At 39.3% G+C, this 26,419-nt stretch overlaps 1 protein-coding gene across 2 annotated transcripts in view; it reads right to left on the bottom strand.

The window, feature by feature from the left end:
* RTN1 (reticulon 1) overlaps positions 1 to 26,419 on the bottom strand; it is a 214,739-nt gene that overhangs the window by 19,492 nt on the left and 168,828 nt on the right. The window contains exon 1 of one of the 2 annotated variants that reach the window (XM_021701361.1): positions 5,475 to 5,636. The exons of the other annotated variant lie outside the window; for it this stretch is intronic. Within the exon in view, the coding sequence (XP_021557036.1) occupies positions 5,475 to 5,535 (61 nt within the window). The 5' untranslated portion in view covers positions 5,536 to 5,636. Of the gene's footprint in view, positions 1 to 5,474; positions 5,637 to 26,419 lie in introns of those variants that run through there. 2 annotated transcript variants of the gene reach the window in all.

The following is a 26,419-nucleotide window of genomic DNA, read 5'->3' as shown; positions in this document are numbered from 1 at the left end:
GGAACACAAGCAGGGGGAGTGGGAGAGGGAGAAGCAGGCTTCCCGCCGAGCAGGGAGCCCGATCTGGGGCTTGATCCCAGGACCCTGGGATCATGACCTGAGCTGAAGGCAGACGCTTAATGACTGAGCCACCCAGGTGCCCCTATTATTGGGTTTTTAAATGAAATAAATCCTAATTCATGGAAATCTGAGAAAAATCATAGATTTGAAGATGTGGATTTAGATCAGCATTTTTATCAACCTTTCTCACCCTTGATGGATCTTCCTTTAAAAAAAATTTAGACCCTGCAGAGAGTCCATTTGTACAGTCTAAAACCAAAACATGAAACTAAAAAATTATTCTAATCTTATCGATGTTTATCATACTTTTTCTTAATTTTAGGAAGGAATAGCACATAAAGAAACATATATGTGAAGTTCAGCAATTCTCTCAGTTTCATGTCAGTTTTTTCCATTAAATTACTTCAAATATTTTTTGAGACATACACAATCTTGTTTTATAAAAGCTGTTTTTGTTGCCGAGTCCTCTAGCTTCATGTTACACGGTATGGAGATACTGGACAATATTCAGCAAATACTAACCCTCATTAACTCTAGGTGTAGGACTTTGGGCGATTTGTGGCTTTCATTTGAACCTCTCTTTGAACAAAAGGAAATTTTCATAATGCGTATGTATCACTTTTAGAAAAAGGACAAAGCCATTATCCTCTCCCCAAACTTTGGAACATTCCCTTATAAATATTCTCTTGAAAATAATCATACACAGTGAAAAAGTAGAGTTTTATTTTTCAATGGAGTAATAACTACCCATATTTGGTAATATTATCTGTATAATGAGAGTTTTCTTTCATTAAAACAAAAAAATCCCCAGGGGCACCTGGGTGGCTCAGTCAGTTAAGTGCCCGACTCTTGATTTTGGACTTGTGATTTTGGTTCATGTGATCTCAGGGTCCTGGGATGGAGCCCCACATCAGGCTCCACGCTCAGCATGGAGCCTGCTTAAGATTCTCTCTCTCAACCTCTGTCCCTTCTACCTCCCAACCCCCCACTCCTACTTGTACACTCGCACACTCTCCAAAAAAAAAAAAAATCCCCAGATCCCCAGCCAAGCCAGTTCCCCCACTGGATCTCATTAGAATCTGCAGAGAGGGAGTTTGCAAGTGTAATTACTTATGTTGTAATATTTGTACAGTATTCTAATGAGACTGAGTCCAAACAAAAGGTGTTTGATAAAAGGTTGTATTGGTCTGCCTTTAAGTTTTATCTTGACCAAATGCCATTTTCAAAATACAAGCATTTCTTTCAATTTCTGTTGCCAAAACAGACATTTTTTTCCTGTGTATTCTGGGATGCTTGGTTGTTTTCAACTAGCACCTTTCAGAATGGACCACCATGAACAGTTTTTCCACAGAGCACTGTAGACCAGCGTATAGTATTTTATTTTGTAAAAAACCAGAAATATTTTTAAGTTATATTCCCTGGAAAGTGTTTCACCCTTCATTACTATTTTACACGCTGGGAAAGCTGTAATTACAGAATGGTGCAAGACAGGGTCAAGTGGGAGTTGACCAGTAGCCCCAAACAGGTGACAAGTATCAACCCAGTGTACTACCAAGCATACTGCCAGGTATATTTGTCGAGTACAGTGATATCTGGAAAAAACTATCTTTGAGCACAAATAGAATGATATGGATGAATGATTTTGTTCAAACTTTATTCCCTGCCCCAGTATTATTTGGATTTAAGCAGTATGAGAAAGTCATTAAAAGCATAGGTTTCAGAATCAGCCTGCCTTATATTTGGGACCCAGTTAAGTCCTAGGGCAAATTCCTGGCCCTCTCTGCCTCAAAACCCTCAGTTTCCTCCTCTGTAAAGTGAGAGTAAGATAATCATCTCATGAAGGCTTAATTAAAGACATGTAGCAGGAGTTTAGAATAGCTAGCAGGACATAGCTAGTATTGACGGAGAATTTGGGATGATGAATTGATGATGGTGGTGAGGATGACAACGATGGCATAAATTGATCAAGATCACCGACTTGCTGATTAATTCTGCGGTCTGTAAGGGGAGAAACTATGTGAGAAATATCTTGGCAGAGGTCAGGGGAAGTTCGCTCTATAACTCAGCATGAGTAAAGGACGTGGAGTGCTGTTGTGGGGAGAGTTCTGGATTTGAAGCAGGCACCTCCTCACTACGCAGTTCACCACTTACCGAAAACCTTGGATAAGTCACTTAACCTCTTTGAGCTTCATGATGTCCAAGAGTAAACTAAGAAGCTCCAATGAGAAGACATTTGGCAAAATGAAAACTATGTAAATGTGAGGGATTATTAAACCCACACAATCACCATTACCTACATAATTCATATTCTTAGAAACACCATTGAGGAAAAAGTTCTCTACCGTTGAGGCAGATGGCAGAGCAGTGAGAAGTGAGCGGTTCTGTGGTCAGCCAGCCTAGGCTTGAATCTAGCCTCTTCTGGCATTACGAGCCATGTGCCTTGGTGGAGGCCTCAGCTTATCACTTATAAAATAATAATAAAATGTACACACCACAGGATTTGTGAGGATTAAATGCAATGACGCAAGTAAAGCATTCAGTAAAAGTGCCCCTAACATATTAGTATTATTGTGATCTGTCACATTACTATCTATACAGGTGTTTTATTAGGTTATGGTTTTACTCTGCTTCCATTTTCACTGAGTTGGGTGGGCTTTGGCTTATTAACCAATATTGGTAGTGGTATCATTTTTTTATACTGGAAGCAGAATCTTTGTAATGTATACATTAATGTATTACTATACTGTAATGTAATGTATTACAGAATCTTTGTACTAGTATAATGTGGACTTTAGACTCTCTTTAAATGCTCCTGTCTCTAGCTGAAATCTTATATATTAATAAAGTAGATATAAGGTTCCTTCTGCATGGCTACTACAGTTCTTACGACAATTATATTAGTTCTAGTCGAGTCTTCATGAAATAGTCAATGGGCTGCAATTTCTCCATGGAATGTTTACTAATATGGAGAAAACCTGAAGCTCACTTTCTTTATTCCCTTTTACAAGCAAAACATTCACCTGTAATACTTCTGGAGGACATTCTCAACAATGTTACACTGCATCCTGCAACCACATTCACAGGTGCTCCTAGATCACACCCATTTCATCATTTGTACACCCGACCCTGCTCTGCTGGGCTACGGACTGGGCTAAGAATCATTACCCACCACCCGTGGCTTCAACCCCAATTATGTATTAAACTCACTTGAGGATCTTTTAAAAAAATATTGATATTTGACCCAATTGAATCAGAACCTCCTGGGGTGGGGCCCAGGCATCCTTTGTGTTCGTAAAAGCTCCCCAGGTGATACTAATGTATAGCCAGGGTTAAGAAGAGCTGTTTTTGATAATGAGGGAACTAACATGAGGATAACACTGAAAATGCTAAACAAAAATTTTATTATAGATTTAGTTTAAATGAAAAGTTCTCAAAGTGGAAAGAAAAAGGAATAGTTTACTTCTTACTATTTCTCTTTCATGCCTATAAACCCACCCACCCAGTTATTAGTCAATTTTCCCAAGATAATGGCTTTGTTCTATCTGACAAAAGGAAATCAATGGTACTGAAGACGACCAAAGGTTACGGAGTGTAAAAGACCTTCAACGATCTGGCATCAATCTTCACAAGTAGCTGTATATTGAAAATGAAAATGATTGTTTTCAATAGACAAACGATGACATTTGTGTTATTTTCTGATTATAAACAGCCATGCATTTTTTAACCCCTGTAGTGAGACGGTTGACTGAGGCAAAACACATAGGAGCATAACGAAATAGTGTCTTATATCTTATACAAATAAAACAGAAAATCTGCCATGTTTGGGCATCTACTTTTGGTAAGAATAGAAGAAACCCATAATCATAGTCTAAAAACCAACTTTTTTTTAATGTCTTTGTGTCCAACTAAACTTGATATTGTATCATGCCATAGTTGTCTGTGAAGTGTGTGTATCACAATAAACTGGATGAGTCTAATACGTAAGAATGAAACGTCACCAAGCATTTTCACAACTGCCTTCTGTATAAAATATGCGATTTCATGTCGCTGTCATCATTCTCTAAAATTATGCCCCTGAATTGCCATACATTTCTTATTTCCTAGCTTTTAAATGTATTAGGACCATTTATTTACTTTTGACAGTTGTATTTCCAGTAGACCCACATAATTTGAACTCGACTGTTATATTTTATGTCACTGCCACCCAAACCAATGAATAAGAGACAGAGCTAATGTGTTCTTAATTCTGAGGTTCACGTTTACTTTTTCTTTGCTTAAAAAATTTATTGAAGAAAAACCCTACAGGGGCACTAAAGATGAAAAGCCATTCTATTCTTTCTGTGATATAAAATGACAAGGGGAAAATGCCAGATTTAAAAAAAAAAAATCAGCTTCTGCTCCAGAGTATTTTTGGTCCCCTGAGGAACACTGCAACCCTTCAGGTTAAGTCAAATGTGCCTTCTTCAGAACCTTATTTGTTAAAGATTAAAAGGCCCTTCATCTTACAAACACCCGAGTTTACCACACATAATTCATTCTTCCAAAATTCTCTCTTTCTCCTCATAATCTCAAACTCAGCAAGGTGAAGGAGAGAATCTTAATATAACAAAGGAGAGATGGATGTATGAAGTATGAGGCTGAATAAAAATGGCTGAAAAGCAATCCAAGCGAGGCTGGAGGGTGGCCACACCCAGTGCTAATATGGACTGTTTCAAAATACATCTGTTATACTGGAGGGCACTCCGCACTGCTTTTTATTTCCCCTCTATTTGTCCCACAAATACCCATTTTTAATAAATAGTAGTTACAGGTTACCCCAATGACAGACAAAAACCCTGAAATATTTCAAAGTGAACCATCCTAAAATGTGGCTACGCCATCATATTTTCAGGATTTCGAGACCTAGTCTGCATTTCCAATCTCCTTTGTGCGACCACAAATAACAACCCTGAAATGGGTGTGTCCCTCTTAAAAGGATGCACTAGAGCCCTCTCACTTAATGGTTCTACCAGGACATTTCAGCCTTTCGGCGGAAATTAAATGGCCTGGGATGCATGGAACAATAAGAAAGCATTTTAACTCCGGGCATGAGAAGAGATTAAACAAGTACTGAACAATCAACGGATCCCAAAAGAGCTCCCGGAGGAGGCAACTGATGCATTATTTAAATTTCTAGCATTACAACAAGAAAACAAAGGGATGGGGGTGGGGGGTTTAAAAAAAAAAAAAGGAAAAGAATCCAAACACCATCCGTTTTGATTTTTGACATGACAAGTTTACTCCCCCCCCCAACAGAAAGCTCTCGGGGATGAAGCATGCATAGGTCCCACAGGTGAAATGATGCACAATGGCCGAGTCCGGGTCCCGGGGTTCCCGTGCACCGCAGGCATGCACTACCGAAATAAAGAGAATACCCTGACTTTTCCAGTTGCTCCACACACAGTCCATCTTGGTGGAATCGGCAGTGGCCTGCATCGTGCGGGCTTTGGGGGCTCGCCGTTGCCGTCCTCGGGGGCGCGGAGCTGGCACTCAGGGTCGGCGCCCCGGCTGTGGCCGCAGGGTTCGCGGTGGCCGCGCGGCTGCGGACTGACTGAGGCTGCACCAGCCGGCGCGCGGCGAGGGGCGGGCGCGTCGCGGGCGCCGCAGTCTCCGCGGCAGCGAATCAGCGCGGCGCGGCCCCGGGGCTGCCTGCGCGCACGGGGATGCGGCCGCCGCTCGACGCGAGAGCGCTGCCTCGGCCGGCCGGCCTGGTGAGAGGCTGCCCCGGAGTCGGCTGAGCCGGTTCTAACCGGGGAGGCACAAAAGCGGGCAAGGTGTGTGTGGGCGGGGGGGGGGGGGAGGGGAGAAGAGGGGGGGAAAAGGGTGGGGATCAGAGTGCGGCACTTGGACTGTTCCTGGGAGTTCTTGACACAGGGTGTATATTCTAGAAATTTCTTAGACACCTAAGAAACTTGTTGGGTAAGACGCAGGTGATGGCAGTACAGATAGCCGGCTTTCAGCAGAATGCCCCCCCTTTCCCCAATTGTCCCCATTGCTCACTCACCTCTCTTCCCCATTTCTTTACATTCTGGCCACGATTTAATTGCCTGGCATCTTCCAAGCAACTGCCAGATCTCTTCCTCTTTCTGGAATATTCTATGGCTATCCAAAACCTTGTTGGCAAGCCATAGTCACTGTAAAGAAATCCTGCTGCTCAGTAGGTCTTATGTGTTTTTCCTGCTGCCCCTATTCTCCAGCTCAGTTTGCGGTTCGAATGAATAAATACCTATCAGAATGTGGTGCCTGTAGGCTCCCTTTCAAAGCCCCTGGACTCTCGCACGCAGAGTTATTGGTCACTGCACTGACACTCCAGGAGGTCAGTTGTGGGGACATCCAAACAACTCAGGGAAGCAAAGGGTATTCTGCCTCAAAAGCATCATCTTTGGGATTGAGTATTGGGGGCACATGGAGGTGGGCTGTGTGTATCATTTGGGAGATATAAAGTAGGTTTCCAAACCCAGTGAGTGAGTCAAGAGATTCAAGTCCCCAATTACAATGCAGATGTCAATGGGAGGAGGAGAACAGTGGGTGGTGACCTACTATTTAAATCTCACCATGAAATACTTTATCAGATCATACACCAAGAACTTTAGAGAATGGACAGGGGATAGGTACATTTTGATGCGGAAAAGGTAGAAATAGCACAGAGAAAGGACTCGAATTTGGGCATTGTCTGGGGAAGGCAGTCCTGGTGGCAGGACCCTTGGGGAGACAAAATATAACATGGGGCCAGAGGACACCTTTGGAACTACAGGAGCATACAGAAGGAAGAGTTCCCATTTTACTTGTTGTGGCTTGACATCATCGTTTACACAGTATTTCTCTCTCTCCCTCGAAGAGAAATGGAGCCTTCACGATTCTTCCACAGTTCCCAGAGAGGTTCCTTGCCAGACCCAAATCTGCATTTGCACATCCTGCACCAGCAAGGACTTAAAGACAGTAGTCTCAAGGTTATGCTTGTAGCTATGATTTATCTTTCAGTTTATGAAGAGTATACACTTTAAAATGTGATCTTTGGGATCATGCATATTTTTCTTTCTTAGGATGTGAGCTTCCAGAGAAACCAAGCTTCTCTCCATAGGTCTGTAACATAACTGAAGTTACTGAGGAAGCTTAGTAAAAATGAGATCAGGAGGATGATCTGGCACTTCTGGGCAGCGGAAGTCTCCTCCAAGAGGAAGGGGTGTCAGAGCTACCATGGGCTGACGGGAGGGAAAAGAGTTATTACAAAGCACTTTTCAAACTGACCTGCTCCAGGGATGGTAGTGACCTTTTCATATTTATATTTCCAAACCCATTCCAATTTTTTTTCATCATCATGGTCATATTTGGGAATTCAGTCAGAAAATACTGAAAAGACAGGTATTTGATGATCTGACCAGCACTGAATTCTCACTGTATGAAGTAGGGCTGGACAAACTAAAAACAGGTGGGAACAAGACTCAGAAAGAAGGGGTTGGCGTGTGGGCTGCCTAGACTGGCTCCTTTTCAGTTGAAAACCTTTGGAGCCTTGGCCACTAGGAGGCACTGCCAGTCCAATGACAGCCCCAGTCACCAGCCCGAAGTCCAGCCGGTGCCCCCCAGCTACCTTCATTCGTGAGTATTAAGTGTCCACCACGTGGGCAGAGCCACCGGTCACGGCTAATCTGACGGGCAGTACTGTGCAGCAAGCTGGGACAGCACATCCCTGGCTGCGGAGAGCAGGCAGGGGCTAACTCTCCCTCAAGTGGAAGGGAGCTGTGTCAGCCTTCTTGGGCCATGCATTTTCATGGGCCACCAAGTTGACCTTGGAATGTAAGCTCAGCTGAAAGACCACATTCTTTTTAGGCATGCTGAATCTGAAGACAGAAGCTTGATGACGCCCAAAAAGTCAAGATAGCAGTCTGATAGTTGAAGGTTGAAGTAAGGCATCTGATGCCACAGAGATACACACCAGTGAAATACGAACTGAAGGGCTTTAGGTTAAGGTGTAGGTGGTAGGAGAAACAAATGAATTTATTAAAGAACAATCAGGCAGAAAAGTGTGAAGAGCTTGACTGAGAATTGGGGGATGTGGGCGTGAGACCCACTTACATGGCAGTAGTTATGTGGCCTTCAGCAAGTATTTATCACCTTTGGACCTTTCTCTCATAATGAGAAATGAATTATACAAAATGAATCACAGTTTTAGATGTTTGTGTCTATGAAATAAGAATTTATTTCTTGTAGACATTGTAAGCGGGTTCTTTCTTCGCACAAGTACCCACAGAGTATTAACTGAAAGCTCTTGCCAAGATTAAATGATAAAATGGGTAGAAAAGATATGTAAATTGTCCTTGAGTGGTGAAAGAAAACAGAAAGCAAAACAAAGCTTGCTAAAAGCGGGCAGGAACTGCCACTGTCTTTAAACCAGGAGAGAACAGACGGGCTTTGTACACAAGCCAGCTCAGAATTTGGTTTAGGTGCCTGCCAGGAGAGGAAGTGATGTCTTTAGTTTTCAGGATGAAATCATGCTGTAGGCATTCGGTTCAAGGAAAAACAAAATTGTCAAGTTTTGAAATCTCATCTGAGATCAAGAGAAATGTTGAAGACTACCATGCCCAGAATGGCTGTATGGCGTCTGTTTTTTTTGTAGCCCCAGGATTTTACTGATGAGAATCAGTGGCGCCTATATTGATACATTTAGTCAATAAGTATTTACTGAGCACCTACTGTATTCTAGATACTGTTCTAGGCCTAAAGCAAAATTGCTACTTATAAGAAGTTTATATGTTAGTGAGATGGGCAGATAATAATAGAAGAGGTAAATGTCTATTTCACTTGTGGACAGGTGGACGGGGGGAACAGCACAGGTAAAGGGGACAGAGGATGGAAGTGGGGTGGAAGTTTTCTACTTTATGAGGAGGGTCAGCAAAGGCCTATCTCATAAGGTAAAATTAAAGCAGACAACAAACAAAAGAGAAGGAGAAAGCTATTAAACTATATGGGAGAAGAGCACTTACAAATGCACTGAGTTTCAGGACAGAATGTAATAGCTGGTAAACTATATCCAGTTCAGAGAACTCCATGTTTGGGTGGGTGTGTGTGTGTGTGTGTTTAATGCTCTGAGAAGTATAGCAATTGGAAGAAAAGGCACAAAACCAAAAAAAGTACTTCATTATGATCAAAGAACACTCAGAACTCTGCTTTATGCCATATGGAATAAGGAAATTTAAAGTAACAACCAATTTGGCACATAACCCACTGCATCAAAATAATGCATGAATTGCCTTTATTTCGAACGACAGATTAGCACTTGTTATTTGCCAGGTGCTTTCTCATATGGTATATATTTAGTTGTTACAGATCCCTATGAGGTAGATAGTGTTTACCTTCATTTTCTTGATTCATTCATCCATTCAATCTGCAAACATTTGTAGAGCCCAAACAAAGTGCCTGATTCTGTAAATACAAAAGGAACTGCCCACTGGAAACATGAGTTTAGTGGGGGAGATTTACACATAAATACATAAATGCAATCATCTGATAGGTGTATGAACAGGAAAGAGTGGATACACAGTGATTAAGGGGAAGAAGAGGTTTCAGGAAAGGCTTCGGAGAATAGATGATAATAAAGCTGAGTTATGAACAAAAAAATAGGATCACCAGTTTGAGTGACAGGGATTTCCTGGCATACAGATAGGGCACCTTAACCACAGAGAGGTGCAGGGGACAGTGAGACAGATCCAAGTAATAATACTGTCAGTAAATGAAGGAAACACTGCAGAGTTTCAAGGGGAGGAATAACATCTTGAGAAGTTGAATAATTTATCCAGATTTGGTTTGGGATTTTCCAGAGTTGTTAAAGACATACATTATAACCCTGAGCAAGACAAGAGGAAATCAGTACCCTAACTCACATCATAGTGAAACTGCAAGGCATCAAAGACAAGAGGAAATCTTAAAAGTAGGCATAAGTGAATGACACACTGCCCCCAGAAACTGTTGGACCAGCCACAGTCTTTTCATTAACTGAACCCAGAAGACTAATGGAATAATGTTTTCAAAGTAGTGAGGGAAAATAACTGTCATCTAGAATTCTGTACCCAGCAAGACTAATATAGGTATTTTCAAATGTAAGAAATGGGAGAATTTCCTAACTATGAACCCTGCAGAAAAAGCGACCAAGGTTGGTACTTCTGGCAGAAGAAAACTGAACTTAGAAGGAAGAAGGGAAATGCATGAAAGAATGCTAAGTGTAAAAATTGGTAATGACTAATTTGGGGGGTTGTAAGAAAGGTGAAATTAAAGTAGTAGACAAAAATAGAACATAAGGTAGGAAGGAGTGATAAAAGTAAAAGCATCCTAACGTCCTAGTACTATTCAGGAGAGCAGTAGAGATTTTAATTTAATTTTTTTTGAGATCTTAATTTTAGACTATGAAAAGTCAAATTTGTAAGTTAAACATTAAGGGTCACCACCAGAAACAACTAGAACATAAAACTTCTAAATGAATAAAATGTATAAACAAAGTAATTAGTAAATCAAATTGAAGTCAGGAAAGGAAAAATATGAGAAGCAAAGTAAAGAACTAGTAAATAGAAAGGATAAAATAAAGTAGTAGAAAACATCTAAATATATCCAAATAATGCCAACCAAGAAGATGGAAACTCTCAGATTGAATGAAAAAAATCTAGCTAAAGGATGTTTATAAAAGAAAATCATAAGGCATACAGACACAATAAAGTTAAAAGTAGAGATGTAAAAAACTATACCAGATTAATAGATTTTTGGATAGTGATCTTGCTAACAAACTCACTTATTAATTCTAATTGTGGATTCTTTTGAAATTTTTATGTAAATTATATCTTCTCTGAATAAATATGGTGTTATTTCTTCCCTTCTAATCTTTATACTTTTATTTCTTTACTTTGGCTAGTACTTCCACATATAATGTTGAGTAGAAGTGGTAAAGGGTATATATTCTTTGTCGTACTCCTGGATCCAGGGGAAAAGTGTGCTCAAAATTTTACCATTAAATATGATGTTGGCCGTGAATATTTTAGCTGTCTTTTATCAGATTAAGGCAAGTTCCTTCTATCCCTAGTTTTTTGAGAGTTTTTGTCATGAACAGATATTGAATTCTATCAAATGCTTCTACTGAAGCTATTGAAATGATCACAGGGATTTTATCCTCAATTCAGTTAATACATAAATTACATGGATTGAATTTTGAATGTTAAATCAACCTTGCACTCCTCGGATATACCCCAAATGGCTCTAATGTGACATTCTGATTTTTAACTTCTCTTTATGTCAATTTTAGCAAGTTTTATTTTCCTCAAATCAATTCATCCATTTTAAATAAGTTGTCAAATTTATTGGTGTAAATTATTCATAACATCATAATTTTATGTTTTTAATAATCTGAAGGAGCTGTAGCCATGTCTACTTTTTCATTTGCGATATTGGTAAGTTTTATTTTTCTCTCTTCATTTCTTGATCATCTTATTGGAGGTTGATCAATATTATGAATTAATTTCAAAGAATAAAATTTTTCTTTTGTTTTTTTCTCTTTTGTATATCTTTGTATATGCTCTCTATTTCCTTCTATTACTATTATTATTATTTCCTTCTTTTACTTTTGTTTTTCTTTCATTAGCTCCACAAAATAGAAGCTTAGATTAATTTCAGCCTTTCTTCTTTTCTAATATATTCATATTCATTTAAAAGTATAATATTCCCTCTAAGCACTGTTTTAGTGGCAACCTACAAGTTTTGATACATTATGTTCATGTTATTGTCCAGTTCAAAATATTTTCTAACAGTCATTGAAATTTTTTTTCTTTGGTCCATTGACTATATAGAATTACAAACTTCTGAGCATTGTTCTAACTATCCTATTGTTTATTTTCAGTTTAATTCACCTGTAGTTAGACAACAAACTCTATACAATTTTAATCCATTGAAACTTGCTTTAGAGTCTGGAATATGATCTATTTCTTTTTAAAACATTTATTTATTTGAGAGAGAGAGCAGGGGGAGGGGCAGAGGGAGAGGGAAAGAAGCAGACTCAGTACTGAGTATGGAGCCCAACATGAGACTCGATCTTATGACCCTGAGAGATCCTGACCTGAGCTGAAATCAAGAGTCGGAGGCTTAGATGGCTGAGCCACCCAGCCATCCCAAATATGATCTATTTTGATACATGTGTCAATTGGACATGAATGTATATTCTAAAGTTTTAAGGGTGTTCTATAAATGTCCATTTGGTCACATTGATTAACAGCATTATTCAAACAATTTATCTCCTTAATAATTTTTTGGCTGTATGTCTGCCAGATCTTGAAATAAGTACATCACAACATCTAACTTTCATGTTGATTGATCTATTTTCCTTTCAATTCTGTCAATTTATATAACTTTATATATATTGGGCTCTTATAAATTTAGAATTATCATGTCTTACTGTTGAGTTAACCCTTTTATCTTTATGAAATGTTCCTCCTTATCTCTAGTAACACTCCTTGACTTAGAGTTTAGTTTGGCTGATAGGGATATATATACAACAGCTTTATTTTGGTTGGTGTTTGCATGATACGTCTTTTCCCATCCTTTACTTTCAAACTATTTGTATCTTTTTATGTTCTTAAAGATAGTATATTATTGGGTCTTGTTTTTAATTCAGGCTAATAATTTTTATTTTTTTAAGGTGGGTGTTAAGTCAATTTACATTTAATGTAATCATCAATATAATTGGATTTAAGTCCATCATCCTGCTATTTATTTCTTATTTATCACATATCTTTGCTCCTTTGTTCTGCCTTTCTTGCCTTCTTTCAAAATAATCAAGCATTTTTTTTTTTAAGATTTTATTTATTTATTCATAAGAGACAGATTGAGAGAGAGAGAAGCAGAGGGAGAAGCAGGCTCCCCGCTGAGCAGGGAGCCCGATGCGGGACTCGATCCCAGAACCCTGAGATCATGACCTGAGCCGAAGGCAGACGCTTAACCATCTGAGCCACCCAGGCGCCCTCAAGCATGTTTTTTATTAATCCATTTATTTCCCAAAGTAATTTTCTAGTTACACCTTTTTAAATACTTTGGTGATTAGCTTACAATGATAATGTTCATTCTTAACTTACTGGAGTCTATTGTATATAATACTTTTACAATTTCCAATGCAATAAAAGAATCTTAAAACTGTAAATTCCACTTACTCTGTACTGATGTGACATTCTTTTTATATACTGCTACTCAGTTTTCAGTCAATTTGCTAATGATTTGTGTAGACTTTTCTATCTATATTCATGAGATCTGTCCTCTTCCTTTCTTTTCTTATAATACTCTTCTTAAGTTTTTGTATCAGGGTTTTTAAGCTAGGCTTGTTATAAGATTTTTTGGTTTGATTTTATGGAGTTTGATTACAATAAGGTTTTTTTTCCTTTGGTGTTTATTGAGCTTCTCAAATCTGTATATTGACTGATGCCTTTTACCAATTCTGAAAAAAAAAAATCTCTGCCATATTTCTTCAAATATTCCTTCTGCCCCATTTTCTCTCTTTTCCTATAAATCCAATTATTCATAGGTCTGACCTTCTGACAAGTTTTTTATACTCTGTTCTTTTCATATTTTTATTCAGTTTTTTCACCACCTTGGATATTTCCTATTGAGCTATCTCTGAATTCACTAATTTTATCTTCTTCTGTGTCCAAAGAGCAATTACATGTAGCTAAGTAAATTTTAATTTCAGAAATTTTATCTTTTAGTTCTAGAATGTTCACTTGACTTTATTTTCATAAATATCCTTTCTCTGCTGAAATTCTCCATCTTTTTATCCACTTTCTTTCACATATTTATAGTAGTTTTTTAAAAGACTTTATCTAACTTCAATATCCAGCTCATCTATGGGTCAGCTTCTATTGTCTCTTTCTAAATTCCAGCATAGTTATCATACAGTGTTACACTAGCTTCAGGTGTACAATTAGTGATTCAACAATTCTATATGTTGCTCAGTGCTCATCATGATTAAGTGTATTCTTTTTTTTTTTTTAAAGATTTTATTTATTTATTTGAGACAGAGAGAATGAGAGAGAGAGAGCACATGAGAGGGGGGAGGGTCAGAGGGAGAAGCAGGCTCCCTGCCAAGCAGGGAGCCCGATGCGGGACTCGATCCAGGGACTCCAGGATCATGACCTGAGCCAAAAGCAGTCGCTTAACCAACTGAGCCACCCAGGCGCCCGATTAAGTGTATTCTTAATCCTCTTTACCTATATCAGCCATCTGCCTGCCCACCTCCCTTCTGGTCATCATCAGTTTGTTCTCTATAGTCAAGAGTCTGTTTTTTGGTTTGTCTCTTTTGTTTTGTTTTGTTTTGTTTTTTATATGCCACATATGGGTGAAATCACATGGTATTTGTCTTTCTCTGACAGACTTATTTCACATAGCATTATACCCTCTAGATCCATTCCTATTGTCTTCTTTGTTGTTTATCAGCCACATATTCTTGCCTCTCTTACATGTCTAGTAACGTTTTATAGTAGGATAGATATTGTGTATTCAAGAACCATACAGATAGGCAGTTGATGCTATTTTCCCACAAAAAGGGTTCACCTCTTCCTCTGTTAAGCAGATACGGTGAGGGCTTGATCACATCACTTCAATTATATGATAGACTACAAAACAAGACTCAATACATTTTAACAGGATGGAAATCATACAAAATGTATTCTCCAACCACTTGGAATAAAATTAGAAATTGATAACAAGGAAATTTATAAATTCACAAATATGTGAAACTTAATCAATACACTTCTAAATAAGCAATGGGTCAAAGAAGAAATCACAAGGGACATTTAAAAATATTTCAAAATGAATGAAACTGAAACAAATATTCAGAAGGTACAGCCAAAGTAATACTTAGAGGGAAATGTATAGCTGTAAACACCTAAGATAGAAAAATATAAATCAATAACCTAAACTTCTGCCTTAAGAGACTAGAAAAGGAGCACACCCTAAACCCAAAGCAAGCAGATGAATGAAGTAATAGAGATTAGAATGGAAATTAATGAAATAGGAAAAACAATATAGAAAATCAATGAAACCAAAAGTTGGTTCTTTTTTAAAAGGATCAACAAAGTTAACAAACCTTTAGCTAGAATTACTGAGAAGAAACAGATAAAGACTCAAATTACTAAAATCAGTGATGAAAGAGGGGACATTGCTACCAACCTTACAGAATTGGAAGGATTATAGGGAAATACTATGAACAACTACAAACAAATCTGATAACCTAGCTGAAAATGAACAAATCTTTAGAAAGATATAAACTACCAAGGGGAGATAGAAAATATGAATAGATTGAGATGAATCGACATTGAATTAGTAATTTTAAACTTCCCACTAAGAAAAGCCCAGGTCGAGATGGTTTCACTGGTGAATTCTACCAAACATTCAAAGAATACTTAACACCAATCCTTCACAACTCTTCCAAAAAGAAGAGGAAGTGGGAAAACTTTCCATCACACCCTATGAGGTTATCGGTAACGCTGATAAAAACCAGACAATGGCATTATGAAAAAAGAGAATTACAGATCAATATTCCTATGAATATAGATGCAAAATTTCTCAAAAAATACTGCCAAACTGAATCCAGCAACACATAAAAAGGATACACCATGACTAAGTGGGATTTATGCCAGTGATAAAACAGCCAATGTAATACACCATCTTAATAGAATAAAGGACAAGACCCACATAATCATCTCAATGCAGAAAAAACCATTTGAGAAATTGATCACCCTTTCACAATAAAAAATGCTCAACGAACTAGGAACAGAAGGAAACTTCCTTAACCTGAACATAGGACTCTCAAAAAAATCTCACAGCTAACATGAAACTTAATGGCAAAAGATTGAAAGCTTTCCCCATAAGATCTGGAGTAAGACGAGGATGTTTGTGCTGGCAATTTCTATTCAGGATTGCACTAGAGATTCTAGCCAGGGCAATGTAGCAAGAAAAAGAAATAAAACTGATCCAGATTGGAAACGAAGAAGTAAAACTACCTCAGACAAAATGAGCTTGTATATAGAAAATTATAAGGAATCAAAAAAAATATTTAGAGGCAATAAACAAGTCTAGCAGTTTGCAGGATGTAAGATCAGTGTACAAAAACCAACTGTATTTCTACCCACTAGCAGTGAACGATCCAAAAATGAAGTTAATAAAAACAGTTACATTTATACTAGCATAAAAAATAAAATAGGGGTGCCTGGGGGGCTCAGTTAAGCGTCTGCCTTCAGCTCAGGTCATGATCCCCGAGTCCTGTGATGGAGCCCCACATCAGCCTCCCTGTTCAGTGGGGAGTCTGCTTCTCCCTCTCCCTCTTCTCTGCTCATGCTCTCTCTCTCTCTGAAATAAATGAAGTATTAAAAAAGAATAAAATATTTAGGAATAAATTTAACAGAGAAAGTGTAAAACTTATACTTTGAAAACCATAAAACATGGTTGAATGAAATTAAAGAAGACCTAATTAAATGGAAAGACATTTTTGTTCATAGATCAAAAGGTTTAATATTGCTAAGATGGCAATATTCCCCAAATTAATCTACAGATTCAACACAATCCCTGTCAAAATCCAAGCTAAGTTTTTTTTTCTTTCAGAAATCAACAGATTAATCCTAAAATTCATATGGAAATGCAAGGGACCCATAACAGACAAGACAATCTTGAAATAGAACAAAGCTGTAGGTCTCACACTTCCTGATTTCAAAACCTACTACAAAGCTACACTAATCAAGACAGTGTGGTACTGGCATAAGGCTAGACACATAGGTCAGTGGAATAAAATTGAAAGTCCCCACATAAACCCTAATATATACGGTCAACTGATTATCAACAAGGGTACCAAGACCATTCAATGGGGATAAGAACAATATTTTCAACAACGGTGCTGGGTCAACTTGCTATGCAAAAGAACAAAGTTGGATCCCCTACCTGACACCATATGCAAAAATTAACTCATAATAGATCAAAGACTTAATGTAAGAGATAAAATTAGAAATCTCTTAGAAGGAAAGAGGCATAAATCATCACGACCTTGGATTAGGCAGAGGCTTCTTAGTTATGACACCGAAAGCACATGGAACAAAAGAAAACACAGATAAATTGGACTTCAATTTTGACTTTTTGACTTCCAAAAGAAACCAAAGCACTTTTGTACATCAAAGGATACAATCAAGAAAGTAAAACTACTGAGACATCACCTCATACCTGTCAGAATGGTTAATATCAAAAACACAAGAAACCGGGGTGCCTGGCTGGCTTTGTCAGAAGAACATGTGACTCTTGATCTCACGGTTGTGAGTCTGAGCCCCACGTTGAGTGTAGAGATTACTTAAAAATAAATAAATAAAACAACACACAAGAAACTAGTGTTGGCAAGGGTGTGGAGAAAAGGAACCCTCATGCAGTGCTGGTGGGAATGCAGACTTTTGCAGCCACTGTGGAAAACAGTATGGAGGTGCCTCAAAACATTGAAAATAGAATTACCATATGATATAGTAATTTCAGTACTGGGTATTTGCCCAAAGAATATGAAAACAGTAATTCAAAAAGATATATGCGGGATGCCTGGGTGGCTCAGTCGTTAAGCGTCTGCCTTCAGCTCAGGTCATGATCCCAGGGTCCTGGGATCGAGTCCCGCATCGGGCTCCCTGCTCTGCGGGGAGCCTGCTTCTCCCTCTGCCTCTGTCTCTCTCTCTGTCTCTCATGAATAAATAAATAAAATCTTTAAAAAAAAAAAAAGATATATGCACCCCTATGTTTACTGCAGCATTATTTACAATAGCCAAGATATGGAAGCAGCCCAAGTGTCCGCTGATAGATGAATGGATAGAGAAGATGTGGCATATATATACAATGGAATATTACTCAGCCATAAAAAAGAATGAAACTTGCCATTTGCAATGATATGATGGATCTAGAGAGTAAAATGCTAAGTGAAATAAGTCAGAGAAGGACAAATACCGTATGATTTCACGCATTTGTGGCATTTAAGAAACAAAACAAATGAGCAAAGAAAAAAGAGACAAACCAAAACACAGACTCTTAACTATAGAGAACAAATTGATAGTGACCAGAGGGGAGGTGGGTGGGGGAACTGGTGAAATAGAGGATGGGGATTAAGAGTACAGTTATCATGATGAGCACTGAGTAATGTACAGAATTGTTGAATCACTATATTGTACACCGGAAACTAATATAACACTGCATGTTAACCATACTGGAATTAAAAAAAAAAATTATACGCAGTTAAAAAAAAAAGATTCCTCCTCCAGATGGCTGCAATGCTGCATCTCGGCGTGAGGCTTGGTGAACAGAGTGCGAGCGGGAATTAAGCCTCATTTGCCATGTTGGCCAGGCATGCATGCTTACAAAGGGCACAACCTGGCAACTTTGCACGGCAGCTTGGATTGCTACTTAGCCCACCCTCCGAGCCAGCCTTGTTCTCTGTCTCAGCCTCTACTGACAGCACAACTCTGGTTCCAGCCAAAATTGCTCTCCGGAGCTCCTTGACAACCTGCGTTTATTGCCGTCCCTTTCCTGTTCCTCCCTTCCCATCACATTTCTCAGAATTTCTATTGCTGGACGTAACTTGAATTGGTTTCTGCAGTCTGCACATTTCCACTAGACCAGGGGCATGACTCTATTTGCAGACTTTTTCTCTTCCTAGGGATTCGGTTCTTCAGACTTGCCTTTTATATATCCCTACCCTCTAACTGTGGGTGGCTCCAGATTTTCTGTTTCTTTTGTTACTACCTGTTGCTCAATGACTAACTGTATATATAATAATGTTATCACATGCGCACGCACACACACTAACTTTTCCAGAATGCCTTGCACAGAGCAATGGCAATAAAGCCAGGTCTTAGCCAATAAGATATAAAGGAAAATCTGCTGGAGGGCTTCTGGAAAAGATTGTTTTCCTGATTAAAAAGCAAGAAGAACTCATTTCTCACCCTCGCTGCCCCCAGCTTTCTTTGAGGACATGATGCTTGGACTGCTGCAGCCATGTTGTGACCATGAGGAGAAGGCCATGATAACTGTGAAGAGTATAGTGCCCTAATATTGTGTCTGTGTTGGGCCATCAGTGTCTCTGGTATCTCCTACTTCTAAACTTCTTCCTTTTTTTTTTTTTAAGATTTTATTTATTTATTTGAGAGAGAGAGAGAGAGAGGGAGCACACGAGTCGGGGGAGGGACAGAGAGAGTGGGAGAAGCAGGCTCCCCGCCGAGCAGGACCCTGGGATCATGACCTGAGCTGAAGGGAAACACTTAACCGACTGAACCACACAGGCGCCCCCCTCTCCTACTTCTAAACTTCTTATTAAGTGCACACTCAATGTCCTCTTGGTTCATACTGATACTAGTTTGGATTTTTCTGTCACTTGGCGCCAGAAGCATTCCTACTGCCAAGTCACTGACTGAGCTTCTATATGTAGCAGGGTTAACACTGGTGTATTTTTTTTCTGATCCCTCAATTATTATATAGACTCTTTGTTCCAGTGAAGAGCAACAACACCTTCTGTCTCCACTTCTTGCATATGCCTCTCACCATGAATGAGTTAGACATTTTCTTTCTTCTTTTTTTTTTAAGATTTTATTTATTTATTTGACAGAGAGAGATAGCAAGAAAGAGAGAGAGCACAAGCAGAGGGAGCTGCAGGCAGAGGGAGAGGGAGAAGCAGGCTCCCCGCTGAGCAAGGAGCCAGAAGCAGGGCTCCATTCCAGGACCCTGGGATCATGACCTGAGCCAAAGGCAGACGCTTAACCGACTGAGCCACCCAGGCGCCCCAAGTTAGACATTTTCAACCATTTTCTTCGAGGGTCATCATTGACCACTTTGACAGAAAGCTACAGCAAATGGAACAACTAAAGAAATGGGTTGCTACTGTGAAAATGTGCCTTGTGTATCAATGTAAAAGAAACAGTTTCAATAAATCATACATCATACAAGGGAGATACTGATGATTTCGCAATAGCGCCTTATTAGTACAAAGTCACCACAAAAAAAAAAAAAAGTTTCCTCCACTGAACATGCACTAATGAACAAGGACCAGGAACTGGATTAAAAATAATGACCTCATTAAACATTTACAGCATAGCAGTAAAATTTGCAAAGAGTTACAATTTTGCAAACCACCCCTAACAGATGTATAAGGAAATTTTTTTTAAAAATGTGAATCTGAGAGCCCAGGAAGCTGCTGAAGCAGCACTGAAATGTTTTCTCAGCAAGAGGCAACCTGAATCCACGAAACCAGAGTCTCACTATTTAAGGTTTGGAATTTCAGAGGAGGGCTTTGTGTTAGGAAAAAAAAAAATAGATAAGGGACAAGAATAGTCAATTATTGTAGGGAATAGCTACTAGAAAAAAACCCTGCAAAGTTCGGTAGCACACAGCCATACTGGAATAAAGGAATAAGAGGAATACAAACACAAAGGAATAAAAACAAGGAGTAAAACACTAAGATTGAATCACTACGCTTCCTAAATTATGAACATCTCTTCACTCGTAGCTAACCTAAAATCATGGAACCTCTCTTTTTATTTTAATGTGTTGGGTGGTATCTGTGTTATAGTGAGTCTAGAAGTTTCAGGGACCAGAGAGGTATTCTTTTTTTCAGAATAATGGCCATAGTCAGTCCCAGGCAAAAAACTCATATGATGCGAATTTTAAAAGATGCTTATAATGACTCTGTTCTTGTCCAGGGACCTTGCAGGAATGCTTTTGAAGTTGGCTAACTGAAGATCTACACAGATGAGTCTCCTCACAGGGCTACTGCTCTCAGAAATACACTTAGGGCCACTTCTTGCCTCAGCTTCAGTGTTTTTAGCATAGACTTACTTTTGTGGTATAAAATAAAGAGCTGTGCTCCAATTATATTCTTACTTTTCCTTTAACCTAAGTGATGATGGTTTTTAAGAATCTTGAAGGTTAGAGACACTGACTTAAAAGTAATTTAGCAAAACTGACATCCAATGTTATTCTTGAAGTTAAAAGAGATCAGGAGTGTTTTGACCAATCTCCTTCAACCACATGTTTGAGCAGCTCCATGGGAGTACAGCAGTCTCTCAGCCCATTCATGTGCTCGAAAATGAAACATATGTGCAGGTATAAGCTGAGTAAGTGTGTGTATACTAAATCAGTATGCTCAGAGAAGGTAAATGACATCCAATGATCATAAATAATGTCTATTTTTTGCAATGTATTTTGGGCCATGTCAGAAGGTGTTTACTATAATCAAGAAGTAGTCTCCTTGGAATGCTCCTAAATATCAATATGATTATTAATCAAGTCTTCTTAAAAATTTTTTTTCATTTATTTTAGAGACAGAGAGAGAGCGAGCAAGCGTGGGGGCCGAGGAGGGGGAGAGGGAGAGAGAGAATCCCAAGCAGGCGCCACGCTCAGGGCAGAGCCCAACATGGGGCTCAATCTCACAACTCTGAGATCATGATCTGAGTTGAAATCAAGAGTCGGATGCTTAACTGACTGAGCCACCCAGGTGCCCCAACCAAGTCTTCTTAAGTAATTCCCATTAAAATACAAGCCAACTGGGCAAGTTATATTTGCACAATATTCTTTGAGGACTTTGCCACCTAAGCCAGTGCACAAAGCCAACCTCAGTGCCGTCACAGTGAGCATCCAGCCCTCCATCTTACCACACTCAAAGTAGCAGACTCTGCAGTAGTACATACTGGCTCAGCCTGTGTTTGGTATGTACGGAAGCGTGCATGGGGAGGAGAAAAGGCTGTTATTTAAGTTTTCAAAGAGATATTTGTCTTGCAAAGATACATGTCAAAGAGTCAAATTTGTCAAAGGGGAAAATGTCCAGTGTCAAAGTTGTCCCTCTTTAAACCTCCTTCTTTATACAGTCTTACCAGATGTGTGGAGGATTCTTACTTCCTATTTTTAACCTCCGTTAAAGACAAACCACCAGGAGTTTGTGGGGGGAAAAAAAGCCCTTCTTATTCCTCCTTTTCCAACTGTCAGATAACATGGAATGAAGATTATATGTAACTCATACATAAATCAAAGAGCAGAGAAAACATTCCACTCTCAAAAGAATAAGCGTGCTACCAATAATAACACACAATCATTAATATATACCAAGCGACAGACACTGGGCTAAGTATTTCACGTGGATTCTCTCCTTTATTACAACACACTTATAAGGAAGGGCTGCAAATACTCCCATTTTACGGGGTGGGGGTACAGAGGGGAGGGGAACTTGAGGCTCAGATTAGATAACTTGACCCCACCCCCAAAGCCCCTTAGGGCAGAGTCAGGTTCAGACCCAAGTTTCCCAGGCTTCAGAACTCCGGCTGTGATCCAAGATACTTTACTGCCTCCTGACATTTCCTAACAACCACCCTCTGTCTGTACCAGAGAACCCAGGGGCTGCGCAAACAAAGGATCTAAAGCTTCTGAACCTGAAAAGGCCAGTCCCGAGATAGGGGACAGCTCCAAGCCTCTATGGAGCTGGCCTTGGGCTCAGAATTCAATGAAGGGAGAGGATATGGTGTGTTCAGTGTTTTGGCTAATGCTCACAAAATGAAAACAAGACAGCTCAGCTATTACATTTCTGACTTCTAGTTCCTGCCTTTCTCTTTCTCGAAATGGACACCATATGACTTGATGCCACAGTGATTAGGAAGTGATCCGTTGGACACATAAATGCTGGGAGTCTCTGAAGTCCTCCTTGCTTTCTCTCTGGACTTTGGGATGTGAATCTAGTCTGCTTAAGATGCAGCAATGGCAGAAGAAAGAGTTCTGGCTCAGCCATGTACTGGTCTCACTCCTTCACATAGTTTGACTTCCCTGCATTCAGGGTCATCAGCAGGAGAAAGAAGATAAGGCTTACCACACACAGGTAAATAGGCCAGGTGTTCAGTTCATAGCAGCTGCTGCCAGTTCAGAAGGGGGTAAAATTAGACAGTGCACCTCAACATAAAACCATTCCACAGTAGTGAGTAAAGCACTATTAAGTTACCTCAGGACCTTGAAGGATGTTACTTTAAAACACTGTTATGTTCCAAGGAGAATCACTATTTTTTCTACCATGGTGTTTTGAGTTTCATATAATCCACACAAAGGATCCACCATGTGGCAAATTATTTTCCAAATTAATATCAAGGGAGGTATTACCTTTATTAAAATAAATTATGTTTTATTAGATAATGACAGCTATTTAACAAATAACTTGGTGTTGAATAAATGAATGAATACAAAGCATTCTTTTTTTACCTTGATTTTTTGTTGTTGTTCAACCAGGAAGCTCAAAGCCAAATGTAATATAAAATCAGAGGAACTATACTAAGATTTATCATAGCACAATTACTTCACTCATTTTTCTTTATGGACTTGGTTTCCTATTTCTTTTTTTAACTTTCATTTTAAAGCTTTTTAAATTTCTATTTATTTATTTTTAAGTAAGCTCTACATCCCATGTGGGACTTGAACTCACAATCTGAGATCAAGAGTTGTGTGCTCTACTGACTGATCCAGCCAGGAGCCCCAACTTTCATTTTTTTTTAAATTGAAATTTTTATTAACATACTTGTAGATTCACTTGCATTTTTAAGAAATAATACACAGAGGGGGCGCCTGGGTGGCTCAGTCGTTAAGTGTCTGCCTTCGGCTCAGATTATGATCCCAGGGTCCTGGGATCGAGCCCCGCATCGGGCTCCCTGCTCAGCAGGGAGCCTGCTTCTCCCTCTCCCGCTCCACCTGCTTGTGTTCCCTCTCTTGCTGTGTCTCTGTCAAATAAATAAATAAAATTAAAAAAAATAATACACAGAGATCCTTGTACACTTTGTGTAGTTTCTTCCAATGGTAACATTTTGAAAAACTGTAATATGGTAGCATAATCAGGGTGTGGACATTGATTCAATTCCCGCAACCTTCTTCAGACTTCTCCTACTTGTACTGGGTGTGTGTGTGTGTGTGTGTGTGTGTGTGTTAAGCCCGCTACAATGTTATCACTTGTTCAGGTTTGTATATCCATCATCACAGTAAAGACACTGAACGGTTCCAACACCACAAAACTCTCTCCTTGCCCTTTTTTAACCACACTCCCCTCGCACAATCCTCCCACATTTAATTCTATTTTTAACAGGCCTATTTCCTACATGTCTTGGAAGTCCACAGGAGATAAGTAGGAATGAATAAATATTTTTAAAACAAGGTTAAGCCTCATCACAGCCTTGTTGGCAATGTCGGCTAACCTGGCCAGGAAGCAAGCTGATGGTGTCTCTACACGTTACCAGTATAGCATCTTTCCCAGCCCTGAGGAAACATACTTGCTACAGGCACTTTGCCCACATTTTAATTCAACAAGTAGTTGTTGAGTGCCCAGGGTTTCAGGCATGTGCTAGGTGCTGGAATAAAGATGAATGAAAGTACAAGTGTTCATCAATAATTGGGAGGCAGAAATGTAAAGCAGTAATTGCAATGCAGGTGACAATCACAATTTCTTCCAAATATTTGGTTTCCAGTACAGATTAAGGAGCAGAGAGTTGGAGAAATAGAGCTATTTTAACGATTGCTAAAAATTACCAATTACTAAAAATGTTTTGGACAATGACTTGACTTAAAGCTAGAGGGGTTACTACCAAAAGGAATTATTTAACAAATGCCATTCCAAAAAAAATCCAGACATAAAGAGGGTGTGTGTGTGTGTGTGTGTGTGTGTATGTGTGTGTAGTATTCAACATACTGAAAGATCTTCATCTTTTATACTGGAAGTTCTTTTCATACTGAGAGAAGTTCATAGCTTCATACTTGAAAAGGAAGCAAGTGAACAGGAATAATTCTAAATTGAAGGGTGCAAACAATAGAGCACACCTGGGCAAGAAAGGGGGAAGCAGCAGAAGAGGTAAATAAGTACTTTAAAAATTGCAAATGGCTAAGAGCAAAAAGACAAGTGATTTGTAAAAAATTACAATGAGAAGCCAAATAATACTATTGAATATGAACTAAATACCTTCTTCACCTAAAATTACGGGGAAAGTGATACATTTATTCATTCATTCATCCAGAAATACTTACTGTAAACCTATCAAAGGCCAGGCTTCCTTTTAGGTGCTGGACAGAAAAAGGAGAGCAAGTCACAATGAGGCCCCACACAGGAGGCGAGGTATGCAGCCGAGCACACACAATTATCATAGAGCATGAGAGGCCCGTCAAGGGGAAGGACAGTGAGTTACAGTGCTCCTGAGAGGGGTGGTTAATCAAGATGTGGTGAAGAGGGGTCAGGAAGGGTTTTCAGGAGGAAGTGGTGTCTAAGCAGAGTATTGAAGGAGGAATACACCAAGTCACACAAAGAATGTGTGACTATGGGGCAAGAGGTGGGGAAGAGAGGAAAGGGAAAATGGGAGTGCCCACGCAAAGTCCTCGAGGACAGGGAATCTGGAGGCAAAAGTCAGAGTGCTCAGCAGGAAGCCAGCTAATTTGTTAATTTGGGGGTCAAGAGACTAATGTTAATTTGGGGGTCAAGAGACTAATTAAGGTACAAAATGTAATTACTTGAGAATGACAGCTGTTGGGGAGAGAACATTAAAATTTACTGAGCATTTACTATGTTCCAGACACTGCACTGGATGCTTTTCATGTGTCACCTCATGTTAATTCTCACAACAACCCTGTGATTTAGGGGTGATTGATTTTGCTTTATAGATGAGGAGCCCAAGATTTAGACAGATTAAATAACTTATTCAAAGTCACATCATGTATAAATGATAGAGCTTGGATTTAAACTCAGAGGGGTCCAATTCCAACACCTAGGGTCCTCGGGTAACTGGGTTATTTTCTATTACCTTATTTCTAGTGCAATTTCATAATTAATATAAAAATCACAAGAAAACAAATTCTGGAATTTTGTTTTAGATGAAACCAATCATCAAGGACATGGTCTAGGGTCAACATATTCAGCCCCCATTCAGACCTTTAGTCCTACTTAACCTTCAGTCTTCCAAGACACCTCCCTGACAGTCCCGCCCCCTCTCGTACTGGGTTAGGTGCCACCAGGGATGTGCTCATAATTCCCCTTGGCTTCTTGTCTGCTCCCCAAATAGACTGTAAGCTTTTATGAGGGCAAGTTCATCACTGTGTCATTAGCACATAGTACAGTGCCTGACATATGGCAGTTAGTTTTAAAATACCCAGTAGACGAATTTTCTAAATCAAGATTAACAGGAAAAAGTTAACACTGGAATGTACACTTACGACAACTATCTTCAACTTGCAAGTGGAAAAAGTGATGTGAGCTAGTTTTGGCACAGAGACTGTACAGGTTAATGAGTCA

This window comes from Neomonachus schauinslandi, chromosome 9 (assembly GCF_002201575.2).
Source record: "Neomonachus schauinslandi chromosome 9, ASM220157v2, whole genome shotgun sequence".
In the NCBI taxonomy this organism is placed as follows: Eukaryota; Metazoa; Chordata; class Mammalia; order Carnivora; family Phocidae; genus Neomonachus; species Neomonachus schauinslandi.
Note: the sequence above shows the minus strand (reverse complement) of the source record. Positions and strands in the feature narration are given on the sequence as shown.